Source organism: Babylonia areolata, chromosome 22 (assembly GCF_041734735.1).
Source record: "Babylonia areolata isolate BAREFJ2019XMU chromosome 22, ASM4173473v1, whole genome shotgun sequence".
In the NCBI taxonomy this organism is placed as follows: domain Eukaryota; kingdom Metazoa; phylum Mollusca; class Gastropoda; order Neogastropoda; family Buccinidae; genus Babylonia; species Babylonia areolata.
This window is the reverse complement of record NC_134897.1, coordinates 33,229,440-33,247,243: the sequence shown is the minus strand read 5'-3', so window position 1 is coordinate 33,247,243 and position 17,804 is coordinate 33,229,440. Positions and strand designations below refer to the sequence as shown.

Below are 17,804 nucleotides of genomic sequence, written 5' to 3'. Positions count from 1 at the left end.
CTGACAATTTGGCTTAATTTTCTTATATCTGTCGACTTATTCCTTTATCTCTAATTTACTCTATTTCATTTCAGCTTAACATCGTACACCTCCTCTCTCTCTCTCTCCCTGTGTGTGTGTGTGTGTGTGTGTGTGTGTGTGTGTGTGTGTGTGTGTGTGTGTGTACCGTCTCCTTTCTCGTCTTCTCAACAACTTAATGGTCGCCCTAATTTCTTTCAATTCTCTGTTTTGCTTTATTCTAGTGGCTTAATTTGCTTATATCTGTCGATTTATTCCTTTATCTCTAATTACTCATTTCAGCTTAACATCGTACCCCCCCTCCCCTCTCTCTCTCTCTCTGTCCCCTGTCTCCTTTCTCGTCTTCTCAACAACTTAATGGTCGCCCTAATTTCTTTCAGTTCTCTGTTTTGCTTTATTCTAGTTTATCGTTTCGTTTTGCTTAGTTATTCATTTACCTTTTTCGTTTCAAAACGGTTGTTTACTGTGGTCGAGTTTGAATTTCATCACGAGAAACACAATGTCCGTTCAAGCACGCTTCCTGTGTGTCTGTCATGATGAACGGACATGGTATGCTCTCGTGACTGAATGAGCTGCACAGCTTCAAAGTCGTGCTTGGATTACAAAGAAAATAAATACCTATTATAAATAATTGAAAAGTTTTCGCGCGTAAACTCACTCTCTCTCTCTCTCTCTCTCTCTCACACACACACACACACACACAACAGAGAGACATACAGAGAGAGAGAGAGAGAGAGAGAGAGAGGCAGACAGAGAGACAGACAGACAGACAGTGTGAAAAGAAGGGCATTTGCTTTCAGGGAGTTGAATCAACCCCTTTGTTTCGTTTTCCCCCATCTTCTCACCAACACCCATGCCTTGCCACATCACCAAACCAAATTAGACGAACCTACACTGAGATATCCCCAACTTAACGGAGCATTCTCCCCACACTGGCACAACAATGGTGACACTGAAGATGAAGAGAACATTGTAAACCGATTCCAAAGAGAAGACGGAGATAATGTAAATAAGAGGAAAGCGGCAAAGAGAAGAATGTGCATGTGCGTGCGCACGCACGTGTGTGTGTGTGTGTGTGTGTGTGTGTGTGTGTGTGTGTGTGTGTGTGTGAGAGAGAGAGAGAGAGAGAGAGAGAGAGAGAGAGTGAGAGAGAGCAGACGTCGAGGATCAGGTGGTGCTGGCGACACATCTACAACAATGAGGTGACACACAAGATAAACGGAACACTGTAAAGTGATTCAAAAGGAGAAAGGGGGATCGAGGACTCAAACAAACAAACAAACAAAAAACAAAACAAAACAAAAGAAGTGCAAAAAATAAAAAACAACCCCCCCCCAAAAAAAAACACAACAACAACCAAAAAAAACAACAACAAAAAACAAACAAAAAACAAAAAAAACAAAACAAAAAAACGGGGGCGTAGGGGACATACACATCGAATGGCAACAACAAGAACGAATAAATGGCATAGAAATACGCAATTCTCCACAAAATAATATAGTATGCATATACGTGAAGGAGAGAGGGGAGGAAGAATGTAAGGAATAGAAGGAAGAGATACGCAGAAGGAGAGATAGGAAAAATTGTTGAGAAAGAGAGAGAGAGAGAGAGAGAGGGGGGGGGAGGAAGAAGGGAGGAATGGAGATATTGGGAATACATCATTTGTAATCTTCAGTCTCAGTAATTTTTCAAGGATTCGTAGAACTTAGCTCTGATATTAGATGTTTATGATACAGTCTTTTGAGGACACTGAGACTGGAGTTTATATTAAGTGTAGATGAGATAGTATTCCATAAATATCCACCAGCGAGACAGAGAGAGAGCGTCAGAGAGAGAGAGAGAGAGAGAGAAACGGGTACAGAAAGCGTTGTCGATACCACGGTTTCATCAATCATAAGGATAGCGACTGAACTGACAACAACACAGCGAAACACAAAGAAATAAATATCTAAAAGATGGAAATGAGAGAAGGAGAAAGGGTTACGTGACAACGATTGTCACTCACTGACACAAGAAGAAGAAGAAGAATGTCACACCTAATCTCTAAATTTATTATACAAAAAAAATTAAAAAAAACCAAAACAAAACAAAAAAAACCCACTTTATCTAACAAGTCCAGTTCAGTCCATAGCTTCAGTTTCGCAAGGAGGCGTAGCTGCGTTCGGACAAATACATACAGTGATATACACCACTACACCACATCTCCTACGCAGATGCATGACCAGCAGCATAACCCTACGCGCTTAGTCAGGCATATTTGTGTACCTATCAGAATAGATTTTTTTCTACAGAATTTGGCCAGAGGATAACACTTCATGTTGCTATGGGTTCATTTTCAGTGTGCCAAGTGCGTGCTGCACACGGGACCTCGGTTTATCATCTCATCTAAATGACTAGACGCTCAGTTCGATTTTCAAGTCATACTTGGGAGAAAGGGCGAGAGTGGGGATTCGAACCCATTCTCCCTAACGGACTCACTGTACTGGCAGATGAGCGTCTTAACCATTCTGCCACCTTCCTCCTTCAGTCCATAACATAAGTGAACTAGAGTGTCTGATTTCCCACCACCACCACCACCACAACAACAACAAACACAAAAAACCCCACCTATCTCTATATAATTAACAAGTAGTAAAGAGTGGTAACTCTCTCCGTTCACAAGGTACACAACTTCAAGTCAATTCTGCTTGCGCTACCGATTCAGCTTGCACACAGGTAAATAAAAGGTACATTGGAACAAACCCAGACACTTCCTCAAAAAAGGAAGCTCCGGGCTCTCTCTCTCTCTTTTTCTTGTGGGGGTGAGGGGAAATGAATACAAGGACAGTGAAAGTGTGAGGACTCACGTAGTTCTTCTGCAGGTCTGGGTGGTCCTTCTCGATGCCGTCGTCCAGGATGGTGACGACGACTCCTTTGCCCGTGTAGCCCTGCTCCCAGGCCTTCATCACGTTCATGTCCAACCCGCCGCCACGGTTCTGAAACAACACACACACACACACACATGATTTCATCACTCTAGTTTGGGGTTTTCTCTCTTTCAAAACATTTAACAAGGAGTATGGCTGTTCTTGTTTCTTGTTGCTTATTGGTCCAGCCAGCCGCACAGAGGAGTATGTGTCTCCGCTTGTAAAACATTTTAACGAGTATGGAATCACTCTGGTATGTTGTTGTTGTTGTTTTTTTTTGTTTTTGTTTTTTTTTTTGTTTTTGTTTTTTTTTGCTGTTTTTTTTTTTTTTTTTTTTTTTTTTTTTGTCTGTTGTCAAAACACTTCCAGCAGGGAGGATCTTTGGACGTCTCTACGTGTTTAACATTAAGTGAGCCTGTCTTGATGTTTCTCTCTCTCTCTCTCTCTCTCTCTCTCTCTCTCTCTGTGTGTGTGTGTGTGTGTGTGTGTGTGTGTGTGTGTGTGTGTGTGTGTGTGTGTGTGTGTGTGTGTGTGTGTGTGTGTGTGTGTGTGAGTCTGTTTTGATGTCTCTTCTTACTTTGTGTGTGTGTGTGTGTGTGTGTGTGTGTGTGTGTGTGTGTGTGTGTGTGTGTGTGCCTGCTTTCAAAACCATAGCAATACATTTTGTGCATGTTTGCTTTGAAAAAAAACAACAACCGTGCCTGCTTTCAAAAGGTAGTTTGGGTGTGTTTGCTTTCGAAGTGTTTACAAGGGTCCATTAATTTGAGTTATCTTTGTTGCTGACACCCCAGCCACTCCAGTATAATGTGTGGTACGCCCACTTTCAATGACAGATTACACACAACACACACACATACACACACGCGCGCGCGCACACACACACACACACACATAAATATATATGCATATATGCGTGCGCACGCGCTGATCAGTCTGATGTACAACTCTTTTCAGTGTTTGTTTACATAAAGTGTATATCTGCTAGGAAAGCCCACCAAGTACACCCGTCTGTTTTAAGGAAAGCTGTTCATCACATAAACATGTCTCTTTAAAGATACACCACACACGGATCTGCTTACAGATCCATCTGTCGCAAAACAGATGTGGGTAAATGGGTCTTCCAACGTCTTCTGAAAACATAATATATAGGCTGGTTTAATCTTGGGTAAAGGTGTGTGTCCATGATCACGCACGTACGAGTCCTGTTCATCTGAATCCGTCCTTCTTCAGCTGTCAAAAGATGTGTGTACAACACACACTTGGCATGACGTCTACCCAGATCGTGTTGCGCGAATGCCAGATCATTCCGTGCACAAACACTAAATTCAAAACCAGGCCACCATTCAGTTTGCACTACGATGAAAAGAAATATGATAGATTTCTGGACATGAATAAAGCGATTCCTTCTGCACTGGCTGAAACCTGATACTTCTCATTTCCAGACAAAAACAGCACTAGCCTGACTGTCTCTTCCCACGGGAAAGAAACGGAGATCGCATTTCTCAGCTCGGATAAAATCGCATTTTCAGTGAGAAATAAAAGCAGAAATGTCTGTTTCGGTAGAAAGAAAAGAGATCGTATATTTCGAAGGAAACGTTATTTTGCGTCGCACACACGCAAGTACGCCACAGCGCTCGAATTCCATGGAAGCAACAGATGAAATCTCCTTTCTTCTCTCATAACTCTGTTGGCGTGATTCAAAAGGATGAGGGAAAAAGAAAGACGGGAACTTTTGCTCTGTTCCTTCTTTTGTTCCTCTGTTCTCACCCTCCCTGTGTCACAACTAATAATCGTTCGGAGAGGTCGTTAAGGAAGACAGGGGTGCATGTCAGCCACATCAAAATCTAGGACGGTATTTTAAAAACTCAGGCTGGTTCCATGCACTCGTTCACAATCAAACCAAACGAGCGGTCTAACTGGGTTACTTGACTGAAGTGTTAAGAGTTTTTGTTTAGTTTTGAACTGTTTTGTACCCCCCTCCTCTGTGTGTGTGTGTGTGTGTGTGTGTGTGTGTGTGTTTGAGTGTGTGTGTGAGTGTGCATGCGCGCGTGCGTGCGTGAGTGAGTACGCGTGCATGCGCGTGCGCTCGCGTCTGTGTCTGTGTTGGGTATCCACTGTGAGTGTGTAAGCATTGGGGCACTGGGGCAGGTAGGAGGGTCCACATATCTAAGTTCGCTTGTCAGCCCAATGACATAACAAACGGATGTACGTCCTCTTCCTCACTCTTTCTTCTCGGTCTTAACAGTGTTTCAAAAGAAAGAAAGAAAGACAGAAAGAAAAGAAAAAAAAGAAAGAAAGAGAAGATAAAAAGTCAAGGAGACGAAAACGCTGTGCATTCCAACAAGCAACGCCTCATGCCACACACGAACAGTGGGCTGATCGGCCAGGAAGATGTCTCACGCGATATCGCTGTAACTAATAGCCGCCCTATTTACTTTAGATTAGGCCAAGGAGAGAGGCGCAGGCGCAAGAGCGCGCACACGCATCAACTCACGCACGCACGCGCCTTCAGCCGCACAAGCATACTGCGAGCGCAGCTCATGTCCAAGCACAAACACACGCGCGCTTGCACACACACACACACACACACACACACACTCAAACACACACACATTCCTTTACTCCATCCCCCCATCCGCGCGCGCTTGCGCACACACACACACACACACACACAATTCCAATTCTCCCCATTGTTTTCAAATGATAACGAATGTGTTATGCAAAAAGATTTGAGTGCATGTGAGCCAGTACACACACACACACACATACACACTACCACGCACACACACGTGCAAGCAAGCACACACAAACACACTCTCTTCGTGTCTTATTTCCCTACTTCCCCCATATTCCCATCTCAGTTCTCTCTCCCCCCCCCCCCCCACAACCCCCCCCCCTCCCGCCCACCTTTTCCCTTCTCCTCCCCTACTATACACCTTCTTTATCAGTCCTCGTTCTTTTCAAATCAAAAAGGGGACCGAGCGAATCAAAACTAGTCCTTTGGAGACTTTTTAGCGAAAACGTGTGACTCTCGACACCCCCAATTCACCCAACACAAGTCCGGCAATTTGCTTGTGGCTGCGAAACGGTAGTTGGGAATTAGTAAGGTGGGGAACACAGAATACTTAAGAGGTGGTGTGGTGCTGACAGCTGGGGAAGTGAATGGAGTGAGTGGGGGGTTGGAGGACCATCACCATGATGACAAGGTCTGGAGAACACGGGGCATTCATTTCTCTCTTTCTTTTTTTTTTTCTTTCTTCGCTTATTTATCTTTTTTCAAATCCTTTTATATATATATATATATATATATATATATATATATATATATATATATATATATATATACACTTTTGAAGAGCACTGAGATGTATTGACACGACGAGTGCTTTGTATGGACCCATTCCCGACTGCTCAAAAATCCTCTGTACTCCTCGTTTTTTGTTTGTTTGCCTCTGTTTTTTTTTTCTTTTTGTTGTTTTCTCCTTCCCCCCCCCCTCCCCCCTCTCCCTCTGGTCTTACTTCCTTCTTTGGTGGTAGTTGTGGTCGTTTCCGCTATTGTAGGTGTAAACAGTAGGTAGATTTCATTTGAAAACGATTTGTTGTTCTCCTTCTCCTCCATATTCTCCTTCTTCTTCTGCTGCTGCTGTTGCTCCTCCTTTCCTTCCTTCGTATCCCCCCCCCTCCCCCAATACAACTTCTAGTTCTATTCGGCTTTTCCATCTTGTCAAACTACAGGAATTCCCCCACTTTACCTCTACGACGTTATCTGACCCAGTTGTCAGTGTCTGGGTACAGTGGGAAGGGAACGAAAATGTATGTGGATCTGCACCAGGAGAGGAAGGGTGGTAAGGGGGAGGAAAGACTATCAATCTGCAGACTGGTTTGTGGTTGAGGGGGGCCGGAGGGGGGTGGGGGGTGGGGGGGCGCAGGGGGTGGCAGGGGGGAGGGGGAGTGGAGGCGAGGGGTGAGTGAAGACCCACGTTGTTGTTGCTGAAAACACTTGAGTGTCGTGATGGGGAGGATGTGTGTGTGGGGAGGGGGGGGGGGGGGGGAGGGGGAGGGGGGGGGGTGGGGGGGAGGGGGCTGAGGGGGGGAGTTGGAAGGGTGGTGGTGGGTGGGCGTGGGGGATGGGGAGTATTGTCACCCACATAACTATCACCAACTGGAACAACAACAAAGGCGGTTCCAGTTCCAGGCACCGCCCTTTTTCTGGGGGTCACGGGGGTTGTGTGTTGTTAAGTTACGTGCTGAGTGTTGAACAAGTGTTGCTTATCTGATTGTTATGGCTTCTCTCTGTTTGAGGGGGGTGGGTCGGTGGTGGTGGTGGAAGAAAGGGTGGGGTGGAACGTGGGGCGGTTCACTGTGTGGAAGGAGGAGAAAGGAGACGTTAGTTGGTGTGCTTGTGTGCTTGAGTGTGTGTGTGTAAGAGAAGAGAGAGAGACAGGGAGAGAGACAGAGAGGGGGGGTGGCTGGGGGTGGAGGGAGAGAGAGATAAAGTATGTGTGTGTGCATGTGTATGCGTGCGATTAGAATGTGCAAGTTGATTGTGTATTCTTCTGCACTACGCTTATTTCGATTCCTTCCACCATCCACCACCCCTCCCCCAGCGTAAAACTCGATTCGATGTCCCCTCTTTCCTCTTCCCTGCACAGTTCAGCAGCTCTTGAGAGTCTGACGAAGTGGGCGCATTCTCTCCACTGAATCTAAACTGCGTTCTGACGTACTCCGGACGTGCTATGAAAGCCAGTCCTCACTTTTTAAAGGGGACCCACCGTGTAGTCCCACGATGAACGTTATCAAAGACGCTTCAGTGAATTTCTGGCGAAACATAATACGTAGTCGAGACAGAGACAGACAGACAGGCAGACAGACGGACAGACAAGACATACAGTGACAGAAAGAAACAGAGATGGAAAGAGACAAGGAGAGAGGGGTGGGGGACAGGCAGACAGGGAGTGAGAGACACAGAGAAAGAAGCAGGCGCCATAAGAACGGGGGTGCTGAAAGGAAAAGACGCCTGCACTACAGTATTAACAGAGGATTGCAAAAAATTTTTAAAAAAAGAAGAAAAAAATGAAAAAAATGGGAGGTGGGGGCAGAAGACAATTTGCAACAAATCCCTTACGTCCCATCATCCCCACCTCGCCTCTTCACTTTCTCCCCGCCCCCTCCTGTCTCAGTCTTTATCGTGGTCCCCCCTGACGGTCAAATTAATCGGCCACCCCGTGTTCTTTTGATCGTTAAATGTACAATTTCCCACAACTCCAGTGGTATCGTGCATAGAATTATCTTCTCCTGAGCCCGGGTCTGCATGATAATGCCCTCATTAAGGTTAAAAAAAAAATAAAAAAAAAGAAGAAGAAGAAAAAAAAAAGAAGAAGCTAGAAACGAAAAATTGAAAAGGAAAAAAGACAGAACGAAAAAACAAACAAACACACACACAGAAAAAGAAACAAAGAAAGAAAGCAAACACAAAAAAGGAATGAAAGATCGAAAGAAATAAAGCAAAGACGGGGGATAAAGAAAGAAGGGGGTAGAAATGAAGAAAGAAAGAAAGAAAGAAAGACAGAAAGAAAGAAAAGAAAGAAAAAAACAACAACACCAAAAAACAAAAAACAAACAAAACAAAAAAAAACGGTTGTGAATGCATCCCTATTCCCCTCATTCCCACAGCTCTGTGACCTGATCGGCATCTCTTTTTTCCGCTTTGCCATTGTAATCCCTGTTACGTAAGTAACTCCAACCGTTTACGTCTCCACTGACTTAACGGATGATGAAGGAGTTGGGGGCTGGGAGGCGCGCAGGAAGGAAGAAAGAAAGAAAGGAAAAGAATAAAGGAAGGTAGGGGGAAAAAAAAAAGAAGGAAAGATGACAACGAAACGTGGGTCAAACCCTTCGATTTACCGCTACTTCATAACCATCCCATAAAGTCACTTACTTCAGCTGATCCTGTAGCCATGAAACAAAATCCAACAACAACAACATCACCCCCCCCCCCCCAATCCCACAAACAAATAAACAAAAACGACAACAACAACAAAAGAAAACCAACAAAAACCTCTCTGCTTATCACTTTGGGCTTATATGCTCTGCCAAAGTACTGACACATCCACTTGATTTACGTCGCGGTTAATAATGTTTAGGGGGAAAAAGGGAGAATAATAGAGGGAGGGGGGGGGGGCGAGAAGGAGGGTTGGCAGAACTAAAGGGAAAGGGAGGGGGAAGATATATTAAAGGAGAGACAGACACGACAGAAGAGGGCAAAGAGAGAGAAAGAAAAGAAAATGAAATAAATAAAGAAAGAAAGAAAACAGAAAGAGATAGGTGGAGATTCCAGGCGCATTACGCGCAGAGAATCGAATTTATCAAAAGTCACACGAAACATCTTCACTGTCTCCCATTCGTCTCTACCACCCCCCCCCCCCCCCCCCCCCCTTTTGGCCGTGAGTATGTGTGTGTGTGTGTGTGTAGGTGCACTGGTGCGTGCTTGTGTGTGTGTGTGTGTGTGTGTGTGTGTGTGTGTGTGTGTTCGTGTGTGCGTGCGCGAGCGCCCGCGCCCCCGCGTGTATATGTATAGCTTCGAACACATACACACTGCAGTATGCATCACAATAATTTCTAGCTTCCAAGGTATAACAAATAATATCATGATCCTGTGCCCATGGTGCTGTGGCCGCTCAGTGGCCTTCTCTGACTCCGCCACCCATTTTCCAACACCAACTGGGGCGCCCCCTATCCACCTCTCACTGCAACAACATCGCTGCCACTGTCTCCTTCCTACCTTCCTCTGTCTAAAGCGGAAACGCACGCATCGTTTTCTCCTTGCTTGGCACTGCCAGGCACATCATTTTCTCCTTGCCCTTCTGCATCAACGGCCGGCGTACATCATTTTCTCGTTGCTGAGAGAGAGAGAGAGAGGGAGAGAGAGGGGGAAAGGGAGGGAGGGAGGGAGAGACAGAGAGCGAGAGAAAGACAGAGTGAAGAATGAGCGAGAGAGAGCCAGAGTGAGAGAGAAGAGAAAGACACCAAGAGAGAGAGAGAGAGAGAGAGAGAGAGAGAGAGAGAGAGAGAGAGAGAGTGTGTGTGTATATGTGTGTGTGTGTGTGTGTGTGTGTGTGTGTGTGTGTGTGTGTGTGAGAGAGAGAGAGAGAGAGAGAGAGCGACAGACAGCGACAGAGTGAGACAGAGAGAGACAGAGAGGGTGCAGAAGGTGGAGGACAGGAGTATTTTTGAGGTGAGAAAAGACACAATTTCATCAAGTCTGAGAGATTGGACGGAAACTTTGCCTGGCAACTTCCTCATTATGCAAAGTTATGTTTTCGTTCTGATCTGAAAATTAATATCAGCGTCGTCAGGCACGGCGCTGCTGACACGCAACGGTTGGAGGAGGAGTGAGGTGTGGGCAACACACACCTGGAAATAGAAACTGTGAGTATTTTGATAATAAACTGGTGTACAAGTTAATGGAATATGTATGTATGTATGTATGTAAGTATGTATGTATGTACTGCGGGTGTGGGGAGTGAGAGGTGTGTGTGGATGGGCACGCGCGCGCGCGCGCGAGCGTGTGTATGTGTGTGTTGGTGGCAACCCCCCCATCTCCTCTACACCCCTTTGTGCACCTGTGCGTCAAAGTATTGATTAACACCGGGGGCTCTCCTCCCCCACCACCACTCTGCCCGGTGAACAAAACTCTTCCACTCCTTATATCTCGCTCATATTTTTCCCTTCTGGTACCACTCCCTCTTGTCCCCCCCCCCCCCCCGCCCCGTTTCCTTCCTTTCCAGTCACCAACCCTGTCCCTCACTCTCTCTCCTCGACAGTGTCGAAGACAAAAACTATTCTAAATTTGCCTCGCTATAACGACGGCGATAACAACAAACAAACAACAACAACAAAACCAAGGTTGTTCTCAAGCTACGGCTTGGCACTTTTTTGTTTGGAATGGCACACAAGCAACAACAGCAGCCAAGCAAACGAAAAAAAAAAAGAAAAAGAAAAAAAAAAGACTGTTCTGCTACAGCTTGCCACTTCTTTTCTTCTTTTTCTTCCTTCTCTATCTCTCTCCCCCCCCCCACCCCCCTAAAGTCTTAGTGGCACTTTTTTTTCCTTTATAACTATGCACCCAAAGTGTGATGGAGTAAGTCGGTCAACAGTGGGGTTTCGCATTATACACATCACTCCTCCTCCCACTTTGCTTCCCTCTGCTCCTCCTCCTCCCCACTCTGCCAGTTGCTGTAACCACCAGCACCACAACTCAACTCCTTCCACTCCTGCTACCTACCCTTTCTGCCCTCGTTCCACTCCCATCTTTCTATTCCTGACCCAACCCCTGAACAAGCAAACACACACACACACACACACACACACACACACACATTTTGATTTGCACCCACACACAGTGCAGCGTTCTTTAGCACACATGTCACGTGCAGTCAAATGGAACAGGTCATAATGCATCCCACCCATGTGAAGTATTACGTCACCCTCGCTACCTTTTTAGTACTCCCAATTTCTTTCTTTTTTCCTGTCTTATTCTCTTGAGATGATGAGAGATGGCAAGCTGTTCCGTTTTCATGTTTTGTTCTTCTGTTGGCTCCTCTTGAAAACACACAACATTTCTTTTTGTTGTGCCTGTCTTTTCTTAACACAGTGTGATATTGATATAGTGAAAATATCCTAAAATTCATTAAAAACAAAACACAGAAACAAACCCGCAAAATGCCCCCCCCCCCAAAAAAAAAAACAACAACAAACAAACAAACAACAACAACAAACAAACAAAAAAAAAAAAAGAAACAAAACAAACAAAAAAACCCCACTGTTCTTAAACTATGGCTTGACACTTTTTCGAATGATGATGTGGCACTTTTTTTTTCTTTCTTTTTTTTTTGGAGGGGGGAGGGGAGACGGGGGGAGGGGGGGGGGGTTCGCTGTGTGCACCTGTGTGCCAAACTTGATGAAGTTTGTCGGTTAACAGCGGGGATTAGCAAAACACCTATCACTCCTCCTCTCCTCTGCCTCCCACCCTGCCAGATCGTGTAACAACATCCCACCCCCACTCCCCCTCTGTCTCTCGCCAGCCCGAGCTGGTAATGCCACTCAGCTACTGAAGAGCTGGAGCACTGTGCACCTGCGCGACAGGCTTGGTAAGTTAATATAGATGCAGCCATCCAAATGGAACAGAACCGAGGCGTCAAGTCCATGAAGCATTACATCATGCTCACAGTCCTCCTCACCACTTCCCAACACACAGACACCCAGCTCCATTTCCTTCCTTATTCTGAGCGTGGTTGCTCACTAACGCCCAAGAACTGATTCCCTGCTCTTCTCGATAAACTTAAAAAAATGAGAGAGAGAGAGAGAGAGAGAGAGAGAGCTGTCCTGTCTTACAACAATGGGGTATCAACGAAGCCGAATAACCTTACAATTGACCGTGTTTAAAGTGCTGTGTAACGTTCTGTTTAAAGATAAACAAGAAGCCAATACTGCTCACAAACTACGGCTTGGAAGTTTTTGGAATGGCTCGGTGGCGCTTTTTTTTTTTCTTCTTTTTTTTTTTTTTAACTCTCCTGTGTGGTGCACCTGTGTGCCAAAAGCGATGGAGTTTAAGCAGAGGAGGGGGTTAGGCACTACACGTATCAGTTCTCCTTTTCACACTCCTCCCTCCACTCTGCCTCCCTCTCCCCCCTCTTTGCCAGTTCAGTCCACGTAACCACAAGCACACCTCCACTCCAGCTCCTATTTCTCCTTCTACTTCCCTGACTTCGTCATTGCCTCCCCCCTACCCCATTCCCCTGTAACACACAAACACAGACACAGGGACGCGCGCGCGCACACACACACACAGAGCACTGCTGCACCCCCACAGAAATCTACAACTGCTCTACGTTTTCGGGGCAAAAGCAGCCAAGTGGAACAAGACCGACCCACATGGACGTGAAGCATTACATCATCCACCTCGTCATCACCACCACCACCTTCTAACCACCACCCACCACATAACACCACTCTTGAGATCTCTCTGCCGTCTCGGTTTCTAGATACAAGCGCGCTAAACAAGTGCCTTGATGGGTGCAGGCTTGCTTTTTTTTTTGAGGGGGGGGGGGGGGGGGGGGGGGGGAACGCAAGCTGTTCCATGTTGCCTGAGTTCCAGCTGATACCTCTTTCCGTGAAAATCGTACAATGTTTACTGTTGTTGTTGTTGTTGTTGTTGTGAGCCTATGTTTCTTTCAATATCTATGTTCTCAACCCATCTTTTTTTTTTCTAATTTCGCATCTTTTTTGTTTACCCCTTTGCTTTTCTAAGTAATTTCCTTCTGAAAGGCAACATGATAGTACATCTGACGGAAAGTCTAGGTTGTTTATTCTGGATAAACATGAAAGAAGCTGGAGATATTCAAACATCACAACAACAAAAAACGAACCATCCAACCAACAAAAACAAAGGCCAAAATTTCGATGTAGAATATTAGGAAATGGAATCTTGTTTTGACCTGCACAGCCAATAAGAAAACTCCAAACTTTGTGAAAATGTATGCGCTCGTACATGCACGCACGCACGCACACACACACTAAAAGAAAAACAAACTTTGTATCATCATCTGATGAATGACCTACACGTTGTAAAACATTATAAACGTGACACAATCAAACATGACATAAATTCCTACATACTAAACCCAGCCCCTCAAAGACCGGCTAACCTTCTACATGCAAACATGACTATCAGCAAGTGCACGTACGCACTAACGCAAAAACATACACACACACGCTCTCTCTCTCTCTCTCTCTCTCTCTCTGTGGCACGCACGCATGCACGCTATCTTTCCTCCTCTCACACACACGTTGGTTACACCACTGAGCTCGATGGGTTACACACACACGCGCGCGCATGCGCATACGAAGCGCACACGTAATATCCCCCCCGCCCCCCACCCCCTCCAACAACAACAACAACAACAAAAAGTATTTCCAGTTCCAAATTAGCACGGCCAGAACCGTGCCAGTTCCAATGGGCGAGGAGGGAAGAAAGAGGAGGGGTGGAGGGAGGGAAGTGAATTCCATCTATATGTCAACGGGCACTTCATCAGATAGGAATTATGTGGGAGGCAGCTGGTGGTGGTGGTGGTGGTGGCGGTGGCGGCTGTGGTGGTGGTGGATTCAGACAAAGCACAGCCTTCAGTGGCCTGGCCCCCAAATGAGAATGCTTGCTGATTTACACACCGCACACCACGTTTTGATTGTCCGCTGACCTTCCAGCGCCTGTGATTACTTTCCCTTTTCTTCGCTTTCTTATGCTTCCTCATTTTCTTTCTTCGTGTTTCTTAATGTTGTTGTTGTTGTTGTTGTTTCCCATTCTTTCCCAATCTCCAGTCAGAGGAAAACAGAAGCATCAACGCTTCCAAACGGAAAATAAGACGCAGTGGTCATGCAGGCGAGAGTGCGGACATATGTTACGCGCGCCTGTTCGCACGCGATTACACACACACACACATACACACACACACGCACGCACGCACGTATATAAAGACAGTAAAACAAACAACGTAATAATAAAAAAAAAAAAATAATAATAATAATAACAAAAAAAAAGTATTCTGATCCTACAATAATTTGATTAAAATACTTTCTTCTAATTTCTAAACTCGCATATTTCACTGCACCTTTTATATGATAAGAACTTTCTGTCGACCTGCGTTGCAGCCCCCCTCCTTCCCCCCTCCCCCACACTCTCTATCACTCTCTATCAAAACAGTTGAGCGAATGTCATAGATGAGAACTTTAACAATCTGTTGGCCCCTTCAAGACAGTCCTTAAAAGAAACGTAACAAGATTACAAAGCCTTGCTCTATTTTCACCTCCTGTGTAGGGTGAATCAAAATAGAGCAGTAAATTAGATTAAGTGTGTCTGACACCGAGAGAGAGAGAGAGAGAGAGAGAGAGAGAGACAGAGACAGAGACAGAGACAGAGAAGGGGGTAGTGACAAATAGATAGTGTAAACTTTTAACTTTATCCGAATACAAACTGTGAAAGCCCACAACAAAAAGTCAGTTGTGCAAAGTCAGATGTGCGCGTCCTTCTCGTCTTTGGAAAGCATGTCCTCAGGACTGCAGTGGGTTTGGTTGGCTGGCTGGCTGGCTGTCCGTCCGTACCACCTCTCTCCCCCCCATCCCCCCTTCCTTGTTCACAGTCCCTCTACCGCGATGCAAGGACCTCTCCCTATCTCTCTTTTCTCCCTCCCTCCCCTCCCCTTGCTGAACCACCCACCCACCCCCTTTCGTACCTCAATGTAGGATCCTAAAAGTTCATTCACCCCCCTCAGTTTCCTTTCCTGATGTTCCTTATCATTTCAGCTCTGGTGGATAAGGAGGAAAAGGTACCAAAAAATAAAAATAAACACACACACACACACACACACACACACATATATATATATATATATATATATATATATATATATAGAGAGAGAGAGAGAGAGAGAGAGAGAGAGAGAGAGCTGGAGCTATTGAACATGTTACGGCAAAGACAGCTAATTGCTTCACGTGAACTCGCCGCAAGGTACCAAAGCAATCAGTATAATATCTGTGAGATAAGAACAAAATGTCCAAGAAACACACTGCAAATACTATTATTATTATTATTATTATCATTATTATTTAGTCCAGACACATTCACGTGGACATCGATGAACGGACTGGCCATCGGTATAAACTTGAAGGACCGCACATCATCACCAATAACACACTGCTGTGGTCACACGTTTTTGTTCATTTTAACTATTAAAAAAACAACAACAAAAAAACAAACAAACTTTGTAGCATCGAGGCCCTAAAGTCCTCCTTGTCCCTAAACGAAGTAAGCACACGTGTTCTAATTGGTACAGACGTATCTCTGCCGTACAATGTCGGTCCTCATTTCTCAATACGATCTCTATGTTGGTGACAGGCGTCGAGGCAAAGGAGCTCGAGAAAGAGGAATGTTCACCATCTGTCTGGGTCTCGATCGAGTCCCTAGAGCGCATAGCTGACGTTCTTTCTGAACATGTAACGCGAGGTTCACAGTTTTGGTTTGAGGGAGGAGGATGTGTGTGTGAGAGAGAGAGAGCGAGAGAGAGAGAGTGAGTGTGCATGTGTGTAAAACACTATAATTCAACACATCTGTGTGGAGGGGCAAGGACCTGCAGAGAGCTCAGGAAATGGGCTACCCACTGTTTCACCATACTTTCTTTTTAACCACTTCTCACACGAACATGCAACTTAAGAAGTCTGTTTACTGGAGATTTTCATCCCAAATGATGTCACAGGAAAACAGAAATAATCATGAGTTCATACACATGGGAGAAGAAAAGATCATGCTAACGGACGACTCGCATGTTTTGTATAAATAAAAGAAGGAAAAAAAATCATGGCAATGTTACAATGTGCAAGTAAGCGCGCGCGTGTGTTCGTTCTTTAACATTTTTTCACTATAAATAATATGAGAAGGATAATTTGAGAGGAGAGAGAGAGAGAGAGAGAGAGAGAGAGAGAGAGAGAGAGAGAGAGAGAGAGAGAATAGTTTCTCGTTCTGGTGGCGGTTCTTGTGGTCGTGGCGGAGGTAAGAGCAATCAGGGGAAGTAAGTAACAACAGCAATGTGGCAGTGGCAGGAAAGCAGAAGACGTCTCGACTACACAGACGCACACGAGACAGTCTTGTCTTGCAAGCAGAACATTCCGAAAACGCTTATCAGGGACCGATTACGAACTGTCATGATACATCCTTGCGATCACTTGTTTTTCTGAGCCGTCGCACCTAAGCACTGCACGCACACACATGGCAGAGAGAAAGAGGCGTGCGCGCGCACACACACATACACAATGTATGTGTGTGTGTGTGTGTGTGTGTGTGTGCGCGCGCGCGCGCCTTTCTCCCTTCGTCACGTGTTTCTCTCTCTCTCTCTCTCTCTCTCTCCATATATATATATATATATATATATATATATATATATATATATGTGTGTGTGTGTGTGTGTGTGTGTGTGTGTGTGCGCACACACACACACACACACACACATGTGACGAAGGGAGAAAGGCAGGGACGGAGAAAGAGAAAGACAGATACAGGGAAAGAGAGACAGACACAGAGGGAGGAGGGGGGGGGGGTAATTCTAAGAAGGGTAAACTCAAGAACGGCAAATCAGATATGAGAAACAAACAAACAAGCAAACAACAAGGGATCGTTATCAGAAATCGCCAGTAAACAACAGCAGGCCAGAGGATAACGAATGAGAAGGGGAAATGTAAAATGACAGGCGATCATAGCACAGAAATGAGAGAAAGAGAGCGGAATGAGAAAAAGAAAGAAAGAAAGAGAGAGAGAGAGAGAGAGAGAGAGAGAGAGAGAGAGAGAGAGAAGGGGAGAGGGGGGAGATAAGAAATTAGAGAGAGACAGAGAACGAGAGAGAGGGAGAGAGAGAGATGAATAAGAGAACGAGAGAAAGACAGGCAAAGACAGAGACACAAACGGACATTAGAGACTGAGATCTGTACAAACAGCCAGAGACAGAGATAGAAGAGGAGGTATGAATGACAGGTGTGAGTGAGAGAGAGGTAGGTGAGAGAGAGAGTTTGAAGAGGAATGAGAAACAAAGACAGGCACAAATGAAACAGACAAGACAAAGAAAGACAAACAGCCAGAGACAGAGATGGAAGAGGAGGAGGTATGAATGACAGGTGTGTGTGAGAGAGAGAGAGGAAAGGTGAGAGTAAGTCTCAGCAGTAAACGTTTTCACTCTCTGTGTCTCTTTCTCTCCCTGTCTGGTGCCTTCAGCCAGGGCAGTAAAGAAGCACGCAGGCTGCAGGCGGGGTGGTGGGCACGCATAGGGTGCCAGACAGCTG

General features: G+C 45.4%; 1 protein-coding gene across 3 annotated transcripts in view; it reads right to left on the bottom strand.

Moving 5' to 3' along the window:
• Positions 1 to 17,804, bottom strand: part of LOC143297424 (furin-like protease kpc-1) — a 218,651-nt gene that overhangs the window by 88,663 nt on the left and 112,184 nt on the right. For all 3 annotated transcript variants that reach the window (XM_076609770.1, XM_076609773.1, XM_076609771.1), the window contains exon 4: positions 2,865 to 2,993. In XM_076609770.1, the coding sequence (XP_076465885.1) occupies positions 2,865 to 2,993 (129 nt within the window). The remainder of the gene's footprint in view (positions 1 to 2,864; positions 2,994 to 17,804) is intronic.